General features: G+C 36.5%; 1 protein-coding gene across 4 annotated transcripts in view; it reads right to left on the bottom strand.

Annotated features, from left to right (window-relative positions):
* Pcdh19 (protocadherin 19) overlaps positions 1-23,466 on the bottom strand; it is a 105,715-nt gene that overhangs the window by 36,224 nt on the left and 46,025 nt on the right. For 2 of the 4 annotated variants that reach the window (XM_021730693.3, XM_005331763.5), the window contains 2 exons: positions 12,882-12,940; positions 4,426-4,595 (listed from right to left, as the gene is read on the bottom strand). In XM_021730693.3, the coding sequence (XP_021586368.1) occupies positions 4,426-4,595; positions 12,882-12,940 (229 nt within the window). Of the gene's footprint in view, positions 1-4,425; positions 4,599-12,881; positions 12,941-23,466 lie in introns of all 4 variants that reach the window. The other 2 variants (XM_005331761.4, XM_005331762.4) reach the window with 1 other exon arrangement.

Genomic DNA, 23,466 nt, shown 5'->3' on the forward strand with positions numbered 1-23,466 from the left:
ATTCTCCATTGAGAACTCCCTATTTTGCCAAGAGATTAATTGAAATGAGTGTTTGGAAATTTAGTGAGGTGGAAGGTGAGTCAGGGGGATAGGTAAAAGGATAAAGAAAGGGATATTTAGTCACTGAATCACAGTTTCATTAAAAGGCTAGAGAAAATGAAATTGCACATTGTATAGTGTTGAAAGTGTAAACAGCTTAATACACCTGTGGTTAACATTATACTATGGGTAGAATGCAGACTATAGAACATTTTAATGGCTAATTTTTATAAGTTTTACTCCATGTATATATACCTTTATTTTATTTATTTATTTTTATGTGGTTCGGAGGATCAAACCCAGTGCCTCACATGTGCTAGGCGAGTGCTCTAACACTGAGCCACAACCTCAGCTCCCTTCATGGCTAATTTGTAGCAGCAATTGCATTAGGCACAGATCAAGTTCTTCAAATCCATGTTTTGCACAGAAAATATGTTGAATGATATTAGGTGATAAGATTGGTAAATAAACAAGTTTAGTAAAATCCAGAAAAACCTACACTTCCAGAAATAAAGAATCATTATATTTCTTCCAGATCTGAAAAGGAGATAAATGTTACTGCAAATTTCTGTACATGGCTTCCATTTGGTATCAATTAACATGGGAGGGAAATCAATTCAGTGTGTACTGAACTCCAAATTGGGTGCATATTAGAGCAATTAGAGTCATCTTCTCAACTAAAGAATTTATAATCAATAATTAAAATCATAAGGAAAAAGAGACTGGGTATGATTTAGAGCAAATTAGTTGGACTTGGGTCTAGAGTACAGTTCTACAACATGATCCCCCAAAACCCCAATTTCATATCAGGACTGCATTTTTAAGTAAGCATAATGGAATATCCAAGTCACCATAAATGGTCATGCAAAGAAGCAAGGAGGAGCCAGAAGTCTATTAACTTCAGCACTATTCAACTCAGAAATAACCAGGATAGGAAGAATTTCAAACCCAGTCATATCCGAAATCATGCAACAAACCCATGAGCTTCAGGCACCTCTGACCATCCTACTTGTCAATTGCTCCTCCTAGAGATTTACCTGTAGGAATTGTATGAGGCAAAATTCCTATCCCCACCAGAAGGTAGTCAGTTTACCAAATAAATTCAGGGAGGGAAGATTTGATTGTGACTCTCAAGCTCCAAATGAGGCATTAAACCTGCTCAAAATGACCACATTTACTTGTTGTCAAGGTCCTCTGAGAGCTATTGGGAAATAGCATCTTAAGCAGTACCATGTGCCAGTTAAAAAAGCACAAGTTAAAGAGTTATTTATTCACATTCATTTCTGGGAAGCCATGATGATAAAAGCCATTGAACTAGGGAGAGACATAAATTCCTGAGCATGGTGGATGACAAATAAGTTTGTAATTCAGTCAGCTGGCAACCAGAAAATTCAGTTCAACTAGTTCATCAACCTACTGACCTGGTTTTAGACATGTTAAGAGAGATGCCAGGATTGAAAGTAAAACAGAAAGCAGAGATTCCTATCATTCCTTCTTATCTCTACTCTGATCCAGCTCAGATCAGAGTAAATCAGAGTTTGGATGGGGTAATCAAAACAATCCAAACTATCAATGACTAAATACCTGAACTTTGGCCTCTGCGTTAAAAAGTCTTTTACATATTCCACTTCCTTCATTGAAACTATTGATTCTGAATTCCAATGGCTTGTAAAGTTCTCAGAGAATAGTTATTGAAACTTAAGACACTTGGGCCCTTACATAAGTCATAAAGTACCCTTAGCATTCACACTTAGCATTCTTCTGCTACTGTATAGTATAGTTATAAGTACAAATCCCAGAGGAACTTTCAGCAGTGTGAAGAAGCACAGGGCCCAGTGTCTCTCAGAAAAGGAGGAGCAAATACAGTTTGTATCACTTCTTTGAACACTAGCAACACAATAATAGATCACTGAACAAACCATTCCTGCTCAAGTAAAAATGAACAGATGCAGAAAATTTTCTTAATTTTGAAAATTCTGAGACTTTCTATCAATTACATGTCCACTTACATGCAAAGGAAGATGCAGTATCAATATTGAAATTAGAAATGTCATAGAGCCACAGATAGGATATCCAGGGTGAACCAAACTACTCAATACAATGATATAAGGTCCACTCTATTGGGTGAATCTAGGCCAAATTTGGAGTGGTTCTAGCAGAACCAAAAGAAATATCAGGATCAAAGTTTAGGCTGAGAACTTCAAGATCAGGCATGTATGGTAGATTCACCAGCAACTGCATTCCCACAACTGTTCCTTAGGATAAAATGAAATACACTTACCATGTGAGTGCAGGTTGAGATAATAAATCTATGAAATGTTAATTGCTGGAATCGTTGCTATGTTTTGAGGTAGTAATAATCAACCCAAGATTGTGGTGACACAATCTGTGTGGCAAGCCTAGAGTTGATTTGGGACATACAATTAAATATCATTATGGAAAGCTTCAGAAGTAGTGGGATATCACAAGGTACAGACTATGTAAACAAGACCTTCATACATAAATTTTAGCCACTCAAGTTGTAAAGAACCAACCTAAGGATTGGCTCAAAGTTCAGCCACTTCTGGAATAATGGGAAAAATAATGAACATGCATCTGCAAATCAAATACTGAGAAACAAATGAAGAAGTATTGCCAAAATGGAACAGCAAAAAGTACATCTGTGCATGTGTGTGTGTGTGTGTGTGTGTGTGTGTGTGTGTGTGTAATCATCTCTTATAATAGGAGAATCTTGGGATACTGTCACATCTTGCTTTAGAATATTCTCGTTATTATCCAATCTACACAATATATAATGCATCCCATTTGTAAGAAACAGAAAATCTAGCTACAGTTCACTTATATTGTTTTCCTAGAGAAATGTGCTAAAAATTAAAACAGATGTTGTTCTAGCCAGGCATAAAGTGAGAATCAATTATGACTATTTCTTTTCCTGGAGTCATTTCATTTCACAGAGCATCTAACTAAAACCCTTCCTGATATAAATGAAAAAGCATTTCTTTGAGACACATGCAAGGAGTAAACGATACATATCTGTCTGCATCCTGTGACACACTGCTAATCCTCTGAGAATTAAATTGCTCCTGTTTCAGTTATATAAATGTTTATTTTTTTTATCCTTAGTCATAGTAAGGATTGCCAGAAAGTATATTATCTCGGCAGATGTCACCACTCACCAATTAGGGAAGGCAGCAGTGAATAATTGGTAGTGACCTCTCTATATTATAGACTTTGACACTTGGGTCTGCTGGGGAGGGAATGGATTAGCAATTTAATAAAATCTACAGTGACTATTTTTCCCATAGAAAACATTTTGTTTTGTGAATCATGCATTTTTTGATTCATTTTCAAAACCAAAACAAAAGCATTTAATGATGTTTACAGTGAAATGAAACAGCTGAAGACCAGCACATAATCACCATATTTTGTTTCCTCATCTTTAAGACTTTTAGCAGTAGGACTTCCAGCTGAGCTTGAGCCTAGCTTCTCTAAGACATAGCCAAGTATTCTGAAGCTTCACTGAGCCTAAACACTAAGTTGAATTCATACTTCTTAATTGAAAAGGACAGGCTGTTTGCACAGCATGTTTGCATCAGTAAAATATTGAAAATGACATTTGTGCCCAAGTCCATCTGAACATTCTGCCTTCCTGAACTCTGCTAATGCTTTTATATCCTGATTTCTGCCTAGCATAATTTTAAAGAGTGCTTCTTGCTGAGGGATGTGTGGCTGAGTTCACAAAAACAGATCCTTCTTCATACATGAGGATGCTGCTCCTGACATGTGCTTTCCACATTAGTGGAATGTTTTACATTGATTCAGCTGCATTCTCTTGCCCTGGTCTCCCCTATGACTGATGGCATGTATTCATGTGGCAGCCAGACAAAATGGGAAGTTCAGTACTTTCAATCCTCAGTAAAGAGCACACACAATCTGTAGTCAGAGAACAGTGTCTCTTCCAGTAAATCTAACTAGCCTGATTGGGAAATAAAACCTACCCCTCTGGTCTCATTAGAGTTGTGTTCTATGCAACTTAATTGATCAGCTGAATTCAGGCACCATCGAAAAAAGAGGCATTTATTCCTGGTGAGAAGGCATCTGCTCATTTCCTGTGTGCTCGCTCAGTGCAGTTACTTTTGAAGTGAATGCACTGCACGCAATATGTATATGGTGTTATCCTGTAAAATGACCAAACAGTATATGATCCTGAGGGAATCATTCAGAGAAGCAGAAGAAGAATCTGACTAGATTCTGCTGTAGGTGTTGCCGAGTTATGAACTTAGTGGATAACTTGATACCACATTCATTAAAGTAGTAAAATGTGCCTGCAAACATTCTGGGTTCTTTGGAGTCTATTGTTGTAACTTGCAATCAGTCAACCCTTACCATGGTCAGGCATCTGAGATCCCATGGAGGTCACACTGGTATTCAGCACATCATTGACAGCAGTATCACAATACAGGCTCCTCTGGACATCATGCTCACTGTCAGTCTGGTCACTCTCCTCATGTCCACTATCCTTCAGGCTGTTGCCCTCTAGGTCCTTGAAGGTGGAGCTGCTGGGTTGAAGAAAGAATGTTCATTTACGACTGTGATAGATCTGACTTTTAAAATCTTTCCAAGCCAGGATGATGTCAGTTCTGTAATGGAGCCAACAGTGGCTAGATTGCCCAACAGAGCAGGGATGAGGGGAAGAGAAATTTTTGTTTAAAGATAATGGAACTTAACATTGCAGAGAAGTTCCCACTATTGGATGCTGATGCAACTAATATTTTCATTCACTCATTTTCAGTGCATCGCTATAAGCAAGATATAAGAAGATAAAAATCTAAAACAACCACCTCTAAAGAATGCTGTCATCTCAGGATTTTTCTGTTTTAATACAATTGAATTTTTAGTGAGAGATTACTATTCCTGAGTAACTGTTTCAACTGCTTAACATTAACTTTTTAAATCATCACAGCTCTATCAAAGAAAGGTGCCATATTTATAGATGAGATAGAAAAGATACAAAGAAAAATAACTTGCACAAAGTCACATGGCTGACAATAAATTTATCATATCTAACACCAAATCCAGATAGTCTATCTCCAGAGCCTAGAACTTAACCACTATGTATAATGCTTCTCCAAATATGTCTACTAACCAGTGGTAAAAAATAAGAGTGGAAGAAGTTGATACAGCACAATTAAAATAGAAAAGGCTGTCAGAATTAGAGAACCCAGATCAGTTTTAACTGAAAAAGGAAAAAGGACAGATTCAAAGAAAAAGAAGAGGTGAGAAAAGAACCTTAGTGTATGGAAGGTGTGATGGATAATTCTGTGTCATTTTGACTGGGCCACAGGATGCCCAGCTACCTAGAAAAGTGTAATTTCTAGATATGTCTATAAGGATGTTTCCAGAAGAGATTAGGAATTGAATTGTGAAATTGAGTAAAGCATGTGACTCTCCCCAGGGTGGATGGGTATTACCTAATCCCTCCTAGGCCTGAATAGAACAAAAAGGCAAAAGATTGAATTTGCTCTCTGCCAAATTGTCTGAGCTGGGACATCAATTGTCTCTTATACTCATTGTTCCTTGTTCTTAAGCCTTGAGAAACAAATTGGAACGTATACCACTGGGTATCTGGTTCTCAGGCCTTCAACCACATTGCCAGCCTTCCTGGTTCTATAGCTTCTAAATGGAATATCACAGGACTTCTCGGCCACCATAACTGCATGAACAAACAACTTACAATAAAACTTTTTCCAGACAGATGTAGATATTTAAATGCCTATTGATTCTCTTTCTCTGGAAAACTCCAATATAGAAGGTAAGATAAAAGTGAGAGGCAGAGAGCAAGCATTAATGTAACTGTGGATATAGGTATACTAAAATCAAGAAAACTGTCAGCTCAAGAGTTTGTGGGTAAATTTTTTCTTGCATTTATTAAACCAATGCACCATACAAGGCACTAAGCATACTAGCCAAGAACTCCACATCATTTTTCACAGAGAGTAATATACAAAGTATACCCATAAAGAACTCACCTGCTATTTATAATACTTTGTACATCTTGCCTGAAACTGCAATTGTGCTACACCATGGATCGTACATTATGCATCTAAAATAAGGAGTGGATGGTGAATCCATTCCCTAGTTAGTGAGATAGCAGCAAAGGCACACTCAAGAAAATGTGTTGCTGTCCTAACAAGGAAGAGTGGCACACTTGTGAATTAGGACAAGCCCCAATAGACCTACTGTGCCTCTGCAAAGGGAGCCCTGTGGAGATAGTACTGCAAACTCGCTTGATCTGCTCAACTTTAAACATTCACAGGCCTGACTCTCTGAGACTTTCATAAGAACATTCAGTACATATGATGAAGAGCTGTGTCATATACACAATAAATACACTGTAATTCTTTGCACTTGGCCAAAAGGAATCACAACTAATTTTTAACATATGACCCACCTAGGTGCTAAAAACTGGCTGACCTGAATTTTAAAAGGAAAAGATCAAGAGGGTAATAACTGGAAAGCAAAAAGTATAAGAAAATGAAGAGTAGGATAGAGAGAAGACCTGGCCTGTTGGGTAATTATTTTCAGAAAGGAAAACTGAGCATCAACTTACTTCACTAAAACTAAAATCACTTAATAGGCCAGCTCACTCAGATAACTTAGCCCTATGAACATACCAGGATGCAGCTCTATTAAAACAAAATCATTCTATAATTTTTTCATGGTCAAGAAGACCAATTGGAAACACTTCATTTGAAGTGTCTTATAATTTCTAGCTTTATGGTACAGATTCTTTAAATACCAATTCCACAGTTTAAATAGATTCAAAGTTTCTACTTTAGAAAAACAATTAGCCCTGCCTACAAGCACTCATATTCTTCAAGAGAAGGGACATGACCTGTCTGGATGATATCACAGACTGTTCCATTTTGATAACAAAAATTAACTTTTCAACCTGTATTATCTGTTATCTGAAACGTAATGAAAAGTTATTTAATCCCCAAAACAAAACTGGCATATTAAGCCAGAAAATTCAATCCTGAATTTACTGCATTTCAGCAGTTTCCAAAACTTACATAAAATATATGATGGTGAGGGATAGAGTGCAAGGACAATGTAGTTGACCATCCTTCAGAGCAGGGTTTCTTAACCTTGGCACTATTGACATTCTTGGCCACATAATTCTTTGCTGTGGCTGTCCTGTGCATTGTAAGATGTTTAACAACATCCCTGAGCTTTATCCATGAGCTGACAGTAGTGGCCCACAAGAATAACAATCATTTTGTCTCCAGGGAGATATTGTCAAATCTCCCCCAGTTGAGAACAACTGCTTTAGATTCTCTAAACTCTATTCCTGTAACAGACTATACTGGGAAAAGCACTGAACTTGGAATCATTAGGACACATGAAAATCTGTCATCTGCCCCTTCATCTATGTGATCCTAGGCTTGATATCTGATGTCTTTGAGTCTCAATTTCCTTGTCTGTAAAATACAGTTGCTAAACTCTCCTTCAAAAGACCATTTTGAGGATTCAACAAGACAATACACATGAAGTATCACATATACAAATGCTCAATAAATATTACAATTTAATATGATCATTACCTGCATGGTAATACCTTCATTGAATTGTAACTAAATATTATATCCATGGTTTTTTACCAGATTGGTATAGGAAAATTTATATTTAAAGACTATTTCTACATCTTCTGTAAACAACAGTCAGACATTGTCCATAATGTTATTTCTCCTAAAATTCAGGAACAGAAAAAAAGTAGTTATCTCAAATATGTACACTTTCTTAATTGAATAATGAGAACTATATGACCTGATACATTTATTTTTCAGTCTTGGCATCTCAAAAGATGCAAGGTAAATGTAATCTTGAATTGCACTGAGTTACCTCCCTGGATGCCAGGAATCTCTATCTTGCTTCTCCTAATTGGTTTTTGATCTGCCTTTTTAAAATTTGATCATCCATTTTATATGCATCTGAATGTTATAAACTACCTCAGAGCTTTTTTCTTTAGGCAAAAAGGATAGAAATAATAAAACAAAACTGTAAAGGACTAGCTACTGGAATCTAAGGGACTGTAGTGTGAATTTGAGAAGTTGTGTATTCTCAAAAGGAAAAGCAAAAGATATAACCACTACCCACCCCCAAACCTTGGAATAGTTAACTCATTTAAGGATCACTTTGCTCATCTGACAAACTAAGTACCACTGACTCTGATCTTGTAAGGACATTTATTGGCTTAATGAATGGATTTGTGTAAGGCAGTTTAAGACTCAGTGAGCAAGCTGCTACAAATTGTAAAGCAGTCTGATAAATGGCTACCCACCCAAAACAAATAACAATTTATGTCAGGCATTAAAAATGCGGATTTCACTTACTTTATTACCTGTGTACCTCTTGGGAGATGAAAGACTTGTAAAACAACTTTTGTAGGACAATAAATTAAGGGTACCTGTTTGCAATGGTATTGTAAATGCAAATGTTTCTATTACTGTTCTGGTGGCCAACAGGACAGGTTCTCTTGAAAACACCTTAACAGGACTCTGCATACAGAGTTACTCAGAAAATATTTGATGAATGAACATCATACACATTCTGATCTGTATCTACCATTTAAAATATTAGAATTCTTTTAAAATATTAGAATCTTTTTCAATAATATGAAGAATCTGAAAGGAAATAGGCCATATCTTCAATACAACTGAGACTAAAAATAAGAAGGGGGTAAGAGTTGAAAGAGTATTATAACTGTGTTTAGGAATCTAAGGAAGATCCTAAAGTGGTTTCTAGACCAGCTGTATCACAATCACCTTGGGAACCTGTTAAAACTGGAGATTCTCTAAGAATGGCGCTAGAGACTGTATTTAACAAGTCTCTTAGGTGATTCCCAACACACACTAAAGTTCAGAAATCATTGGCTTAAAGGGAAGTTTAGCACTAGTTTTTTAATGAAAAAAAGCTGAGGTTTCCTTCAACTTCTTTCTTCCATTCATTCAATAAACATGTACCAAGAACTTACTATATTCAAGGCACCATACCAAATGCTACAAAACCTCAGGACAATGTTGGTGATAAAGGAAAGCACTGTGCATGGTTTAGGAGCTGATGTTTATTTTCCTTTCCATGCTGCTTCAGCATCTTGTTCATTTCTTATTTTATTTCCTTTGATCTACATCCTTAGGCCCTGCTTGATATTGCTCCAAAAGCACTACAGGAGTGGATATCAGACAACAGCATAGAAAGCAGGCATGAGCAAAGACAGTGTTGCATCAGGGGCAAAGTTACCACTGCTGGCTTTCTTCTTCTGAGAAGATAGCAAGAAAACAAATACAGCAGGAAGGAAATCTATCCAGAATAATTTTCAAAATCTCTTGGTTTGCTAATCTGGAACTCTTTTATAAACCTCCTTGAGATACCTCCAGACTGCAGATGATGTTCTGGAGAGAAAAAAAAAACTACAAAGATATAATGCTAGATTCTTTATTTTAAAATATTATGGAGAATGTGCCATATATCTTCCTGTTCCCTTCTAGATTCACTCTTGACTCTTCTCAACTTTGATTTATGCCTATGAAAAATCTCCTTGCCCTGTGGCATTCCATTGGGATTAGCCCATGGAGGACATGAGAAGGAGGTCAGAGGGTAAGAGGAGAGTGATGTTAGGGTATTCATTATCTCTGCTCCCCTCTTGCAGGGTCACTTAATGGTGACTGTATCCTTCAATTGACTAGAAGTCACTATTATTCTGTAGTCAATGTTCCCTCCTTGCTCTCTTCCCTAGTCTTTTCAAAAGTATTTTCAACTCTATTGTTCTTATACCAGAATACTGTGTTATCTCTTTCCCAAGTCTTTGCAAATAGTCCCTTTGTAAAAAAGAACTTTCCTTAAATTATTATAATTCAGTGTGTCAACTATATCATGTAACTATTTCCTGATTGATACAGGAAAAAATTAGAGAACAATGGCAGGCCTGTTCAACTATCTAAGGTAGATATATATGAAAGAGGAAAAGATGTCCCTGTATAAATAGATTGTCCAAGAATGCCAGGAAGAATGATCCAAGAAACATCTTTGGATGAGTAGATAATGAACAGATGATGAGAAAAGAGATAGGAAAACAAGTTCACAAAGTAGGCTTGAGATTAGACTGGCATTTTCAAAATTAAAATTTATAATCCATTTAAGAATTTCCTGGCCAAGAGTTTTTCCCATGCATAGATATGGATCTTCAAGAAACCACATATGGAAAAAAAACCCTTTAAACATTGTTGTGAGCTATTTGAACATACTTTGCCTGATTTGAAAACCTGGTATTAGTAACTACTCTCTTTTAACATTTTCTCCACACTTTATACTTATAATGGTTACTCCACTGGAAAGCATAGCATACAAAATAGCACTCTGTATCTTTCCAGGTATTGTTCTTTGTTTAAACTCAATTGACCCAATAAATTCCAAGGCCTTAATGGTTTTCCAAAGCCTTTGCAGTCCCATAACAGAAACTGGCAAAAATGCATGTATGTCTCTCTGCTTTAAAATATTTTGTCTTAATGAAGAAGGTCCTTAACTCAATGTATGTGCCCATCAATGATCAAATGTGTAAAAATATTGTACTTACATACTATTGTTATTTAGTTGTAAGAATATTTTGTCTCTTAAAGTCTTATAAGAAATATATGCAGGACTTTGCATTAAGTGAAATGTGGCAAGCAGATATTAAGTTGCAGGAACATTTGATTCACATGTGGAAGTCAGAAATTTAGTGAGTAAAATTTTGCTCACCAGATACTGTGTTTTGTGAAGGGTTGATATTATAGTCAAAGTCTCCATATTTTTATTTTATTGAGAATAAGAGGGTAAAGAGTTTTGTTTTACCACATGGTCAGTGTATTATGTTTTTCATAAAACTAGTAGAAGGAATACAATACCTTGTAAGCACAAAACTGATAATTATATGAAATAATGATTGTGTTAATTCATTCTATTTAGTCATTTTACCTTGTATATATAATATAAAATACTATGATATATTTAGTAAATAAACGAAGTTGTATTTGTCAATGAAAAAAAATGAAGAAGGTCCTTAGTGAAGACTTAAAAACTCCTATTTTTTGTTTCAGCCACCATCAAGCCCTATTAATTCCAGGACATGCCCTCTCTCTCTCTCTCTCTCTCTCTCTCTCTCTCTGTGTGTGTGTGTGTGGGGGGGTGTTATAAAGTAATCAAATGAGAGATTCCCAATTCCCAGTGAGTCAAAAAGCTATTGTGGAAATACACATATCCCAAAAGGTAAATGTTTGACATAAGTTTTAATTTCATCAGTCTGCCTTTTAAATTGGATATTCAGGGTTGACCTAAGACATGAGGGTCCCCAGGAGTCTTAGCTTTCTGCTAGGCAATGAAAATACGACTCATGTTATCAGTTTAACTTGGTCATAGAATTCCCAAGTATCCAGAAATAGCTTGCCCAAGGGACCTGTAAGGATAAGGCAAGTCACTGTTTTCACTAGAAATTTTTAAAGAAGCTTTGAAAACAACAATCTTGAAGCAGAAAACAAAGCAGACCTCTACTGCAAAGCCACTCTAATCAGTGTTTATAAAGATTTTTCCTTCCCATTAAAACAAATTAGTCAGAGAATTTTAAATTCCTCACTGTTTGCTTTATTCTGTAGACCAAAAAATTATTCTAAATGGATTCTTCCCAACCCCTCAGAAAAATTTCAAACTATACTATGCTTGGTATACAGTGCTTTCTATTTTCAGATGATTAATGATCATCACTTAAGGTCACATGCTGTCCCAAACTGATACAGATAAACGTAGCATGATGTGGGGCGGGGGGGGGGGGAGAGTTACTGTAGCACCATAAATTAAATTACATGTGAATTCAAGTTACTTGTACAACAAGCTAGTTTATTATGTGAATCCTACCCTTCCAGTGATTTATGTAAATTTATGGGATTAGAGCCAGCAAAACAATAGAAGCTTCGGATCTTCTCTACAGCAGCTTTAATACACCCTGCTTGCCTTTCTATTTTGTTTCCATTATTTTAACAAACACACTCAGTGTTCAATTTTAGCTGCCAAATAACCACTGGACCATTCAAGAGGCTATTTACATGAAACTGTAATAAAGGCATCATCTGAGTGGTCAATTCTGGATTATTTTTGTCACAAGAAAATTTCTCTTTTGCTTAGTTCTCTCTCTTTAGAAGGTTTTCTACATGTCTTTTTTTTTTTCCTATTGGATGACTTTGGTGCCCACTGCACCAGGTGAAATCTTCGTCAGTATTCACAGAAACACTTCTAAATATCTTTAAAAAGAGTACTAAATCAGGCAATTTTCTTTTCCTGTCTCATCTAAAAAAAAGCATTATAAAACATAAACAGTTAATTTTTCTGTCATTAAAATATCTTTAAAATTTCAAAGTTGTCAAAATAACAGCAATCTCAGAAATCACTGGAAACTCCATAGGAAAAAAACTTTTAAGGCCTTTAAAATGAACAGCAACAAGTATTTTGCTAAACAAGATTTTGGAAGTTTTCTAATATTTCTCATATTACATTTTTAATCAATAAAACTATATTTTCATATAACTCCAATTTTATTTTTAATTGTGAATATGTATACATACGTTTTAATGGAAAGAAATATGATAAAATGCCAACAGGATTACCTTTAAGTGATGGAATTTCTTAAATTTTTCAAACTTTCTGCAATAAGCATATAGGCATTCATTTTAAAATCCAAAAAAAAGTATGTTTTTTTAAAATAATATGGTTTTCTTTTTTATATTAAATCAAGCTAGGTAAGCAAATCAACATACCTTTTGATTAAATGGGCTCGGCTGTTCACATAGTTGGAATCAAAAGAATAATTTTCAGTCTGTAATAAGAAAAAAAAAAGAATTAAAATGTTACACAGATAATTCATAAGAAGAATCCAAGTACCTACTTAAAAGGATTTTTTTTAAATAGGCAAGAAGCAATAAATGAATCAGAAACTAACGCCATAGTGGGGCCTGGGAGGGGTGGGGGGGGCTATCCTCTGTGGAGGTAGCAAGTCACCCCTGCAGACCAGGACAGACTTGGCACAAACATTTCCTAGAATAGGGCTGGCTACTGACCATGCAACCACTTATACAGAAGAGACAATATGACTCACAATCGTACAGAAACTAATTGCTTCCCATTCCCCAGTGGAGACAATTCTATGCCCATCAAATTGACTGGAAGTTCAAAGGTATTTTTATTAGTAGTAGATAATTAACATGTTAAAATATTTATTCCAAAGATATGGAAATGCAGGCAAGGTAATCCCCCACTGTGGATTTAAACTCTGCACTTCCCTTTGTTTTAAGATATTTGCTCAGCACTGGTTATGCAGAAGACCTTCTTTTATCACAAATATAAAGGCAAACAAGTACTATGCCGAAAACAGGGTAAAGGGCAGACCACAGGGGGTACCAAAGCCTTTCATGTCAGACATGAAGTTTGCAAGCAAACCCCTGTCTCAGTTTTTATCATTAAAACACTACTGTCTAATCTGGTTACAGTAGACTGCCAGAGCAACAGTTTTACAAAAGCAAATGCAGAATACCTGCCAGATGAAAGAGATGGAAAAACCGTTTATGAGCACCCAACGGCTGGATGAATTGAAGGGGGGGAAGCACCTCTTAGAAAGGGTGGGAGATAGGGAAGAGTCTACACTGAAGTAAGACAATGTCCTAGTAAAGTAGACCTTACCCCCAACACTAAAGTACAACTCTTGTTGAACCATTGTAGGAACTGAAAAATGCCCAAACACATCTCCTCTACCCTCCTGACCTCCTACAAGAAATCCCTACAATGCCCACCTTTCCTTGAGGGCCTTCTGCAATCACTTCAACTGAAAATGCCTGGAAAAGGAAACACAATAGCTGTCTAGAGAACAAAATAGCAGATACCTTTCTGATGATTACCTGTCACACATTTACTGCACTAGGCTCTTAGATACAGTTCTTGCTTTCAAGGAGTTCACAGTTTGATAGAGGAGAAAATGAGACTGGTAATAGCAGATCCAGCTCCCACATAGGCACTAAACAGCCAACAGTCAGAATAAGGACCCTAACCACCTAGAGTAAGTAAAAAGTGGGCGGTGAATAGTTGGAAGAAAGGAGAGAATTGAGAAGGAAACTAAAACCCAACAGTGCCCTATATTGACTGGGGTACATCTGTGCCGCTTGCACATGCCTCTCATTGGAAGACACACTGTATAATATCCACTCGCACTGCTTTTATCTAGAAGTTTATATTCCCTTTAATGTAAGCCACAAGCAATTTTTGGTGCTGTTAGAAGTAATGGTTTGAGAGAGTAATAACCAAAGGGGTCAGTTCATTTCTGATTTGTTCATAAGAGAATGAATGGCAAAATTGTTGCAAATATAACTACAGGAGGAAGAAGCTAACTTGAAGGTCTGTGTTGGGAATACAATCTAAGTATTTGATAGGATAGGTTATCCATCAGTCAGCCAAACAACAAATGCTTTTTGAGTCAATTTATTTTATCAATATAAGAGGGGGAAATGGGGTTAATCAAATGTGCTCTTCTATGATGATCACTACAACATATAATTTAATGAGTGGAAGTTCCCCATCCCCTAAAAATTAAAATAACAGTTCACTTATTCATTTCACCATGCAAACTTGGGTACATTATTTAATCTCTGTGTGCTTCAGTTTCCTCCTCTGTAAAATATGGACAATACATGAAACCAAGGAGATTACAGTTGCATTTCTCATCACTCATAGTGGGAATCCTTATTCTTTGCTATCTTCAAAACTTGAAACCCCAAGGAGGACCAGAAATTTGACCTCATTCAAGGCAATAAAACAAGAGCACACGTGTATTCTATCAGCCAGGTTCAAACTTATCAAATCACGTTTTGCAAGAAAAGTGGTAGATTCCAAATAAAAAGGAGAGGAAATCTAGAGGACATTGGCTTTGTAGGAAAAGCATGATCAATATCCCAAGCTACTGTTTTTTATTTTTGTCACATTTTTGAAAGTCAGTTTTCAAGTAGAAATTTTTACATGGCTTTGCATATGAATGCATCTAGCCTGTGTTCACTGAGCACAAATATGGAGCTCTGTGGATATCTGGTCCCTCATCAAAAAACCAGAACCACATGTTTAGGCAAAGAAGAAAATTCAAACCAATTTTATCTCTGACAAATATACTATTTCTTGGTTCTAATGGAATAATGTATGTGACCACAAGAATTCCCACCTTAACAGTCCCTACCCCCAAGACAAATCAGTTAACTCGGGACAGATGCTACAGGAATCATGGACCACTGTAGGTAAAAGAATGTCATTGTAATTTATCACTTTCCTCTCTTTTTCTGTTTTTACTCTACCCGTTCATTTTTGCACTGCCCATTCTTATGGGTCCTAACCTTCTAATGTAAATATCCCTTCCCCCAAATCAGCACAAACCATAATGGGCAAATGCCCCGTGCTTCATCCTAAATGTCATTGGTAGCACTAGTCAATGAGGCAGGTACCTAGAACCAACTTTTCCAGAATGATTGGGGCTAAACAAATTTGTACATTGTCTTTTTCCTTTGTAATCATTTTCATCTCTCTTTATGTATGAAGCAGTTTAGCTGCAGTTATAGGAACAATATATGGAACAGAATCATTTTAATTGGACAGATACAATCTTTTGGCCTCATTAGTGCTATATTCCAAACAACTGAGTTAAAGGCCATAGGTACCTATTATATGGTGGGTCTCTATCTACTGATATCAAGTATTCTAGTTTATATTTGTTCTAAGTGTGTGCTCAAGCCCAACCCATATGCACTGAAAGAGTAGATTTTTTTTCTCACTACTGGTGGAGCATAGAATAAGACTCAGACCTCCCTGAACAAGGAAACAATCTTGTGTTAATAAATAGTTTTCATGTCTTAAGCCAGTGGTTCTCAACCCTAAATGCACATTAGAATCATCTGAAGAACTTAAAAAAATACTGTCACCAAAGATCCACTTCAAGAGACTCTGAGATAATTGACCTGGAGTTGGGCCCAGACATTGGTATTTTTTAAAGTTTCCCAGATAATTCTAATGTACCTTCAGGGTAGAAAACTAGTGTTGTGAACAAAGAGCTGGTGACAGGCTTTGACCTGATATGCTGTGTTTTCTAAAGCAAGCCCAACTGTTAAGGAGATTGCACTTTTTCTGTCAAATTATCTACTGACGTTATCTCAATATATGATAAAGAACCAGAGAAGGAATTCACTTTTCAAGAAATAACACAAGAGCTTTTCTGTTTTGCATGAATGTATTGGCTCCTGGTTAGCCTTATTTAATCAAAATTTGTTTGACATTATTCCAATCCCATCTTTAAGTATTCTAAATGGCAAATAACATGAAACATTTGAGAGAGGAAATTTTCTCTAAATGTCACATTAATTTCACTAGGAAATGTCCCCATCTCTAATGAGACAGGCAGGTTAACAGAGAAACACAGAAAAGAGATAAGAACAACATTTGTTTCTAAAAATACCTAATTTTGACATAAAAATGGGTCTACAGCAAACTTTTATTTCCAGTCTTGATGGCAAATAAGTCACTTTTTATCACTTAATATACTTCTCTCAAATCCTTTCTCTAACAAGTAGCCTTTTTTCTAGGAACTCACTTACAGTAGGTTTCTCCTTCGCCTAGTTTTAATAAAATCTTGATTTTGTACAATCCCTATAGAATAAATAATTCTGCATAGCTTGGTTTTCCAGATAACTTATGGCTTTCCCCTTTAAGAACTGAAACTCTAATTTAAAACCCTAACCATTATACCTTATTTCTAGAATGTATCACAATGTTGCTCATTTTAGAGTAAAAAGACATAATTGTACATTTTATTTGTTATTTTGGTGCACCCTTCTAAATATAAATCATTGTGCCCTGAAGGTCTTGCCTATATATTCAATGACCCCAAAGTACTGTTTTTTTTTTTATTTCTTGCCTTTAATTTTCAACAGCTGTCCTTCAACTAACTTGTAATCAAGTATTCAGTGATGCTACTTATCAGTGATGTTAGAACAAAAGCAACTTCTCTTCCACTTCAAGTTCAATGCTTCTACTCTACCATGCTTTTGGAAACTACATAATTACATTTGTAAGAATAGACTGGAACATGAGTTAATAAGTTTTGAGTAGAGAGCTGAGATATTTTTGTCCTAAGAGGGAAATTACATGATCTTTAATATATGAACTTCTGTGCAATGATTTGGGTTTTGTTATTTGCTTGTATTTTACCTGTTCAGAAGCCTTCTTTGCTTACTGCTTTCTGTTCTCAACTCCCTTCTGGATATGTGAGGCTTTTAGTGAGACTTTTGGGTAGATTATATTTTATTATGTTTCTATGTTAATAAGTCTGGCACATCAGAAGTCAAATGCTTCCACTTTGTCAGGCCCCCAAGGTACCAGAGAATGCCCTACTTTAATTGTCATTTTGCATTACTTTTACAGTTCACTGAATTGTGCCCTAGTCTCTGGAAGAGTGACTGCAGCTCTCTCAGTACCACATTTATCACCAGGGAGACTTCAACCCTGAGGAGAAAGAAGCCCAATAAATGTGGATATCTAGGACTAGACTCTTTGCCTACTGGCATAAATCCCCAGGTCACTACACCAAGCTAAAAAAGGTTGCAGACTCTTGGATTAAAATAGAGATTCCTCAAACCCAAAGGTTTGCATTTGAAAATGAACAACCTTCTTAAATTACACTTTAAAAGTCCCATCAAACTGAAAACATTATAACTGCAATTTGCTAACTAATTGGTTTTTTAAAAATTTTTAAACCCTTAATTCATTTTAGCAATACAAACCAGCAAAAATGGAATTCCAGATCATATGCACAGAAAAGTTATTCTAAAGTGTTGGTTATTTTTTAACTGCTAACTTCCAGTAATGTTAATTGTGCCTATCGATTCAATGATGAAAAGACCCATAAACTTTTCCAAAAGGGGTTGCTGTTTTAAATGCTCAAATGGCCATCCCCTCACAAAATGATTTTTTGGAAATGAATCGACAAATGGCTTTTTCTTACTTCCTATGCCTAATACATAAAAATGAAAATGCAAATTCTACATAAAGATAAAGCCGGCACGCCTCTAGCTAGAATGTATATTCACAGACTCATCCATCCAGACAGCAGCAGATGAAGTGGGAATTAGTGAAGGTGGAATAAGGCACCATCCCCATAGTTACCATCACTGGAAAGCTTATATTTATGCCAAACTTGAAAAAAAAATCTAAGTAAGCTCCTACTAACCACATCTTGTAAGTCATATGTTCTCCACATACCACAGCCTTAATTCTCATACACAAATTCATGCAGTTTGACTACAGAGAGCAATTTGGTCTGGTGGGGAAACCTCGACATCCTCTCCCTATTTTTCACTGAACTCACAGATGACCTTGGATAAGTCAATTGGTCCCTCTTAAGACTGCTTTATCCATCTATAAAATGAGGCAAAAAATCCAAATGATTTCAATGTTTCCTTTCAAACTCTAAAAATTCTAGGCTTCTAAAACAAACTGATTGTTATTAACTTATTGGTTCACTCATCCATTGAATAAACATGCACCAAACCCTGAAAATAGAAAAAAAATGCATAGCCTATGCCTTCAAGGAGCTCATTAACGAATGGACCTCTTACTAGGGATGGGCAAAATGTCAGCCAATTAGATAAATGAACATACAGACTTAGACAGTACTACCTGCAGATACATGCACATACTCGTACACAGGTTCCTGGAATACAATTTAAAGAATTATACCAATACTTTATAAAATTCAAGAGCACCCTAATGATTTGATGAGCACACATGACTACCATAGGAGAATCTGGCCTTTATATTTGTTACATCTACACAATCCACATGTTATCAAATAGATTTTAAATTATTACCCTTATTAGAAATAGCTCATATATCTTTCCATTTGGTTCCATTTCCCCAGTATCCATCACCTTTACCACCATTCCTTCATCTCCATTTGCCTTTTGCTTTGGTTCCTTCAGCAATATGTTATTTGGATAATCTTCCTTGTCCACTATTTTCATCATGTCACTTCTCTTTTCAAGACCTGCAGTGACTCCTTATTATGATTAGCATTAAATCTAAATGGAAATCCTTAGCTAAGCAGTCCTCCATACAAGGCCTCTACTTCTGCATATCCAATTCTCTTCATTTCTAATATATATCCATCATTGATCATCCCACATTGACTAGTATTTTCTCAGCACTTTGTATATAGACTATACATGTGATTGTGCACCTTTGGTTCCATGATTATTTCATGTGCACTGTGTCAATTCATCTTTGAACTGGACTGGCAGTTCTCTTTGCCATCTGCTACAATCCTGGTCACTTATTATTCATGTAATTCAAAAATAAATGACCAGAGAAAGATGGAAGGGGTTAAGAATGAGGTTACTTATCACAATTAAGGTAGATGGCCAATTCTATAGACCAAAGTGATCCTATTTCTTAAGAAAGTATCCATTCTGTATACTGTCGTCTTCTGTAGTTACAATTTATTCTCTTATCATTCCCAACCTTATAAGTACACAGCAGTGTGGATATAACTGTCACAGATAAGATGACACGATTAAGTGCTTCCTGCTCATCTAACTCCATCAGTTCTGCCACGTCTCTGAGAATGGCAGTGGTAACACATGATAATGATTTCAACTCAGGGTAGATAAAAAAAATATTATATGAGAAAATAAAATATGTTCATCAGAACATAGACCTCTGACACACAACTGACAGTGTGGCAACTACTTTTCTATATGTGGTAGAAAACTCTAGGATTCCACTGGGTTTTAGTATAGGGCTATCAATGGGAAACACAGGCTATGTGGTTAACATACAACAAGTTAATTTGAAAGAGTTACGCTCCTTCTGGTCTTTCATTATCAGTCTTGAAGTTTTGCCTGGCACCACTGAAATGGTCAAACTACCTAGAATGGGGCAAAGATGGCCCCAGGGAAAATGCTTTCCTCTGCTCTCATTTTTGGGTCAAAGTAGTGCCTTTAGAAGGACAACCTAATTACAGGTTTCACTACAAAGGTCTCCTTGAGAAGCCTTGCTGTTTGCTGTAGGAATTCATGCAACTCAGAGGCAAATAACCTGCTGACAGACCAGGCTATACATTGTTCCACTAAACAAACAAATAGAGCCTTCTGAATAAGGCCTTTGGATGCTTTGCTAAGTCCTTTATGGGGTACAGTGTACTCAGAAATAGTATTTGCTTATAGAAAGCTCTCTGGAACCTGTCATGCCTATTGTATGTACAAATGCAAAATCAACAAGGCCACAGTGTGAGTAAAGTAGCTTGAGAGTAAATAAAATGAAGAATCTAGTTTTGTAAATCAGACTATATCTTGCTACATAAACAAAATTCAATCTGAGGACTAAATAGCTATCACCCACATATGCCTGTGGAACAAATCCTAGAGTTCAATCACCATCCCAAATATGTAAGTACAACATATTAAAGCTATTTTGCAGACACAGAGTGCCTTTCATCTCCAAAATCAAAGCCCTTTGCAAGCAAGTACCAACTGTTATTCCTCCCCTTAACAGCCAAGAAAACAAACATACAGGTTAAGTGCTACAGCCACATTAAATACTGACTCAGTTAGAACATGCCACAACAAGAATGACAAAAAAAAAACAGAAGCACCAGTCTTGGCATAACCTACTACTGAGATAGAAAGCAAATATAATACAATAACATCAGATCAGTCTGCTTTATACCTGTTTTTCTAAGAGTGGCATTCTTGGCTACTTCCAGTAAATGGGTAAGAAGAGTATAGCCTAGCAGTTAGACAAAGGAAAAATGTGGTACACACTAACTGGAGATGGTCCTCCAGACCTAGTTCAAGGACCAGGACACATAGCCCAAGAGCTTCAGGAGTAAGGTGCTTTGTTCCCTGGAACTTTGACAATGATTTATGAGGTGGCTTCAATTCCAAAGTCTATAACTTGACACAGTTGGTCCAACGGCAATACAAACTCCACCTAAGACTTCCCCAAAACAATGAGATCCAGGGATCCACAGTATAAGCTCTCCTGGATCCAGCCAATCATTAAGCTCCTCTGGCTCAGAGAAGGCCCAGCAGTCTCGGAACCTGAGCTGGTCCATTCTTTTCTGCTAAATTCTATTTTATCAGTGTCTCAATTCCCAGTAGTTAGCAGCTACAGAGCCCTGACTGCCTGCAGAGTGCAAGTTCTATTGAGCGAGGCTTGTCAGCTGAAAAGACTTTCAAAATATTTGGAGGGAAAACGGCAGGTGGCCCTGTGCCTGTGGGCCAAAACAACACCCCCAAATTCAGTTCCAACCCCAATCCCATTATTTACATTATACATCACTTAAAACCCAGTTGCCTCCACAAGCTTATTTAAGAATGAAAGAGTAATAGCCTTTGGCATATCGGTCTAAATTCATTTCCCTTGTACCAGCTTGTTGCTCAAGCCTGTAATATGCGATCATGCTAGCAAGAGACAATGGAGTAATATACCATCTTAGAAATAGCAAATGCATTAGCTTCTAATATTGATGTTTTCTAATTAGATACAATATAATAGATCATTTTCTTGTTTGTGGTCAATGAAACCCTCCACAGCTCTCTTTTGGCACAGAGATTTTGATTACTGCTATGGCAAACGGAGTGGTGTCTCAGTACACTGGAATGAGTAGTCAAAGATGTAGCACACACAGCATCCACATATATTTACTGTCACAAAAATATAAATAGATTATTTATTTCTGACCTTTTAAGTACTAATTTCAAATTTAATGAGGCACAATAAACATTTCTCAAACTCAGGCTCCATGGTTGCTTAACATTGGCAACCTTCTAATTATGACTGTAGTTTAAATAAAGGGCACTTGGTTCTGTGGAAATTATTAGGCACTGAAGGAAACCCACAGTAGCCTCCAGTTTCTAGCAACAAAAACAAGCACTGCAGCAAATCTCTGTTGGAGGCAAGATAGAGCTTACACTTTAGCATCACTTTGTGAACCATAAATTAAAAGCAATAAGAGGATTCAAGGATGTAATGGAAATGTTTACTCATTCTCTAAAACCCCCTACCCATTCTCCAAAATTCTAACAGACCTCATTTTATGCAGGATGGAGGGACGAGGAGAGGTGATGGCGGATTAGAATTTGTCCTTTTGAACACAGAGATTAACCAAAAGGCTACTACTATATGACATAATAAGAGTGCTGGCAGCCCTGTACAAGAAAGCATAATTACACCTCACAAAATGGCTAATATCAGCAGCTTGAGAGTGTCACAGTATTAGCAATCTGTAATGCAGTTATGCAGTGCACCTCCAGAACAATTACTAATGCTCCTTGTATTTGTGTGGAACCTTTTATCACAAAGATTTCCAGAATGTTTAACAGGCTATTATAAAAAGGGATCATTTCTCCCCATAGCTGAAACACAATAGTCATTCTGCACCAGTAACAGTAAATATAAAAGGTTGCAGGAGAGAAAGAAATTACTAAACCTTAGAGAAACTATAAAGGAGAGGAATTATTTTTAGATGGGCAGAAAACAGATACCCAAGTTGGAAACTACAGCTGACAGTAGCTACGTTTTCTACAGAGCTCATAACACAGAACTGAAGAATTTTCCTTCTCATACAGCCAGCAAGATTTCCGTAAAGTGCTTAATTTCTATAATAGAGCAGGTGCCTCCTATTAATAAGAATTTGCATTTGAAAATGAATACAATGCACAAAACTTTTTCTTTTCCTGAAAGCCTTTTTAGCCAACATGAACTAGTTAATCCTCTTGCTACCATTATGAGCTAAATAAATATTATTAATTCCATTAACAGCACCTCAGAAGAGGTTAAGAGATTTGGCCTCTACTAGAAAGAGGCATCTAGCATCTGCAACTAGAATTTGAGACTCCTCATGCTGGGTCCTGTGCTCACACTACCAGGCCACACCTCATTAGGATTCTGGAAAATGCAATGAAATGGAAGTAATTAGGACTGGCTGACTGAGTATACTATTTGGGAGAAAAAAAATTCCCTAGCCTGCTTAAACATGACAGGTCCAAGGGCAGTGAACACAACTGTAACAATTTCCTCCTGAAGGAAGATTAAGAAATAATGAGGGGGAACTCCTCACTCTCCCTCTTCCATCAGATTCCCCACAGCAAAAAAAAAAAAAAAAAAAAAAAAAAAACAGAGACAATTACAAATTTAATTGTCAAAAGAGAGAGAGAGAGAGAGAGAGAGAGAGAGAGAGAGAGAGAGAGAGAGAGAGAGAGCGCTGTTAGAAACAACACCACCACATTGTGTCTGACAGCATATCCCCTTCAACGCATGCCT

Source organism: Ictidomys tridecemlineatus, chromosome X (genome assembly GCF_052094955.1).
Source record: "Ictidomys tridecemlineatus isolate mIctTri1 chromosome X, mIctTri1.hap1, whole genome shotgun sequence".
NCBI classification, from domain to species: domain Eukaryota; kingdom Metazoa; phylum Chordata; class Mammalia; order Rodentia; family Sciuridae; genus Ictidomys; species Ictidomys tridecemlineatus.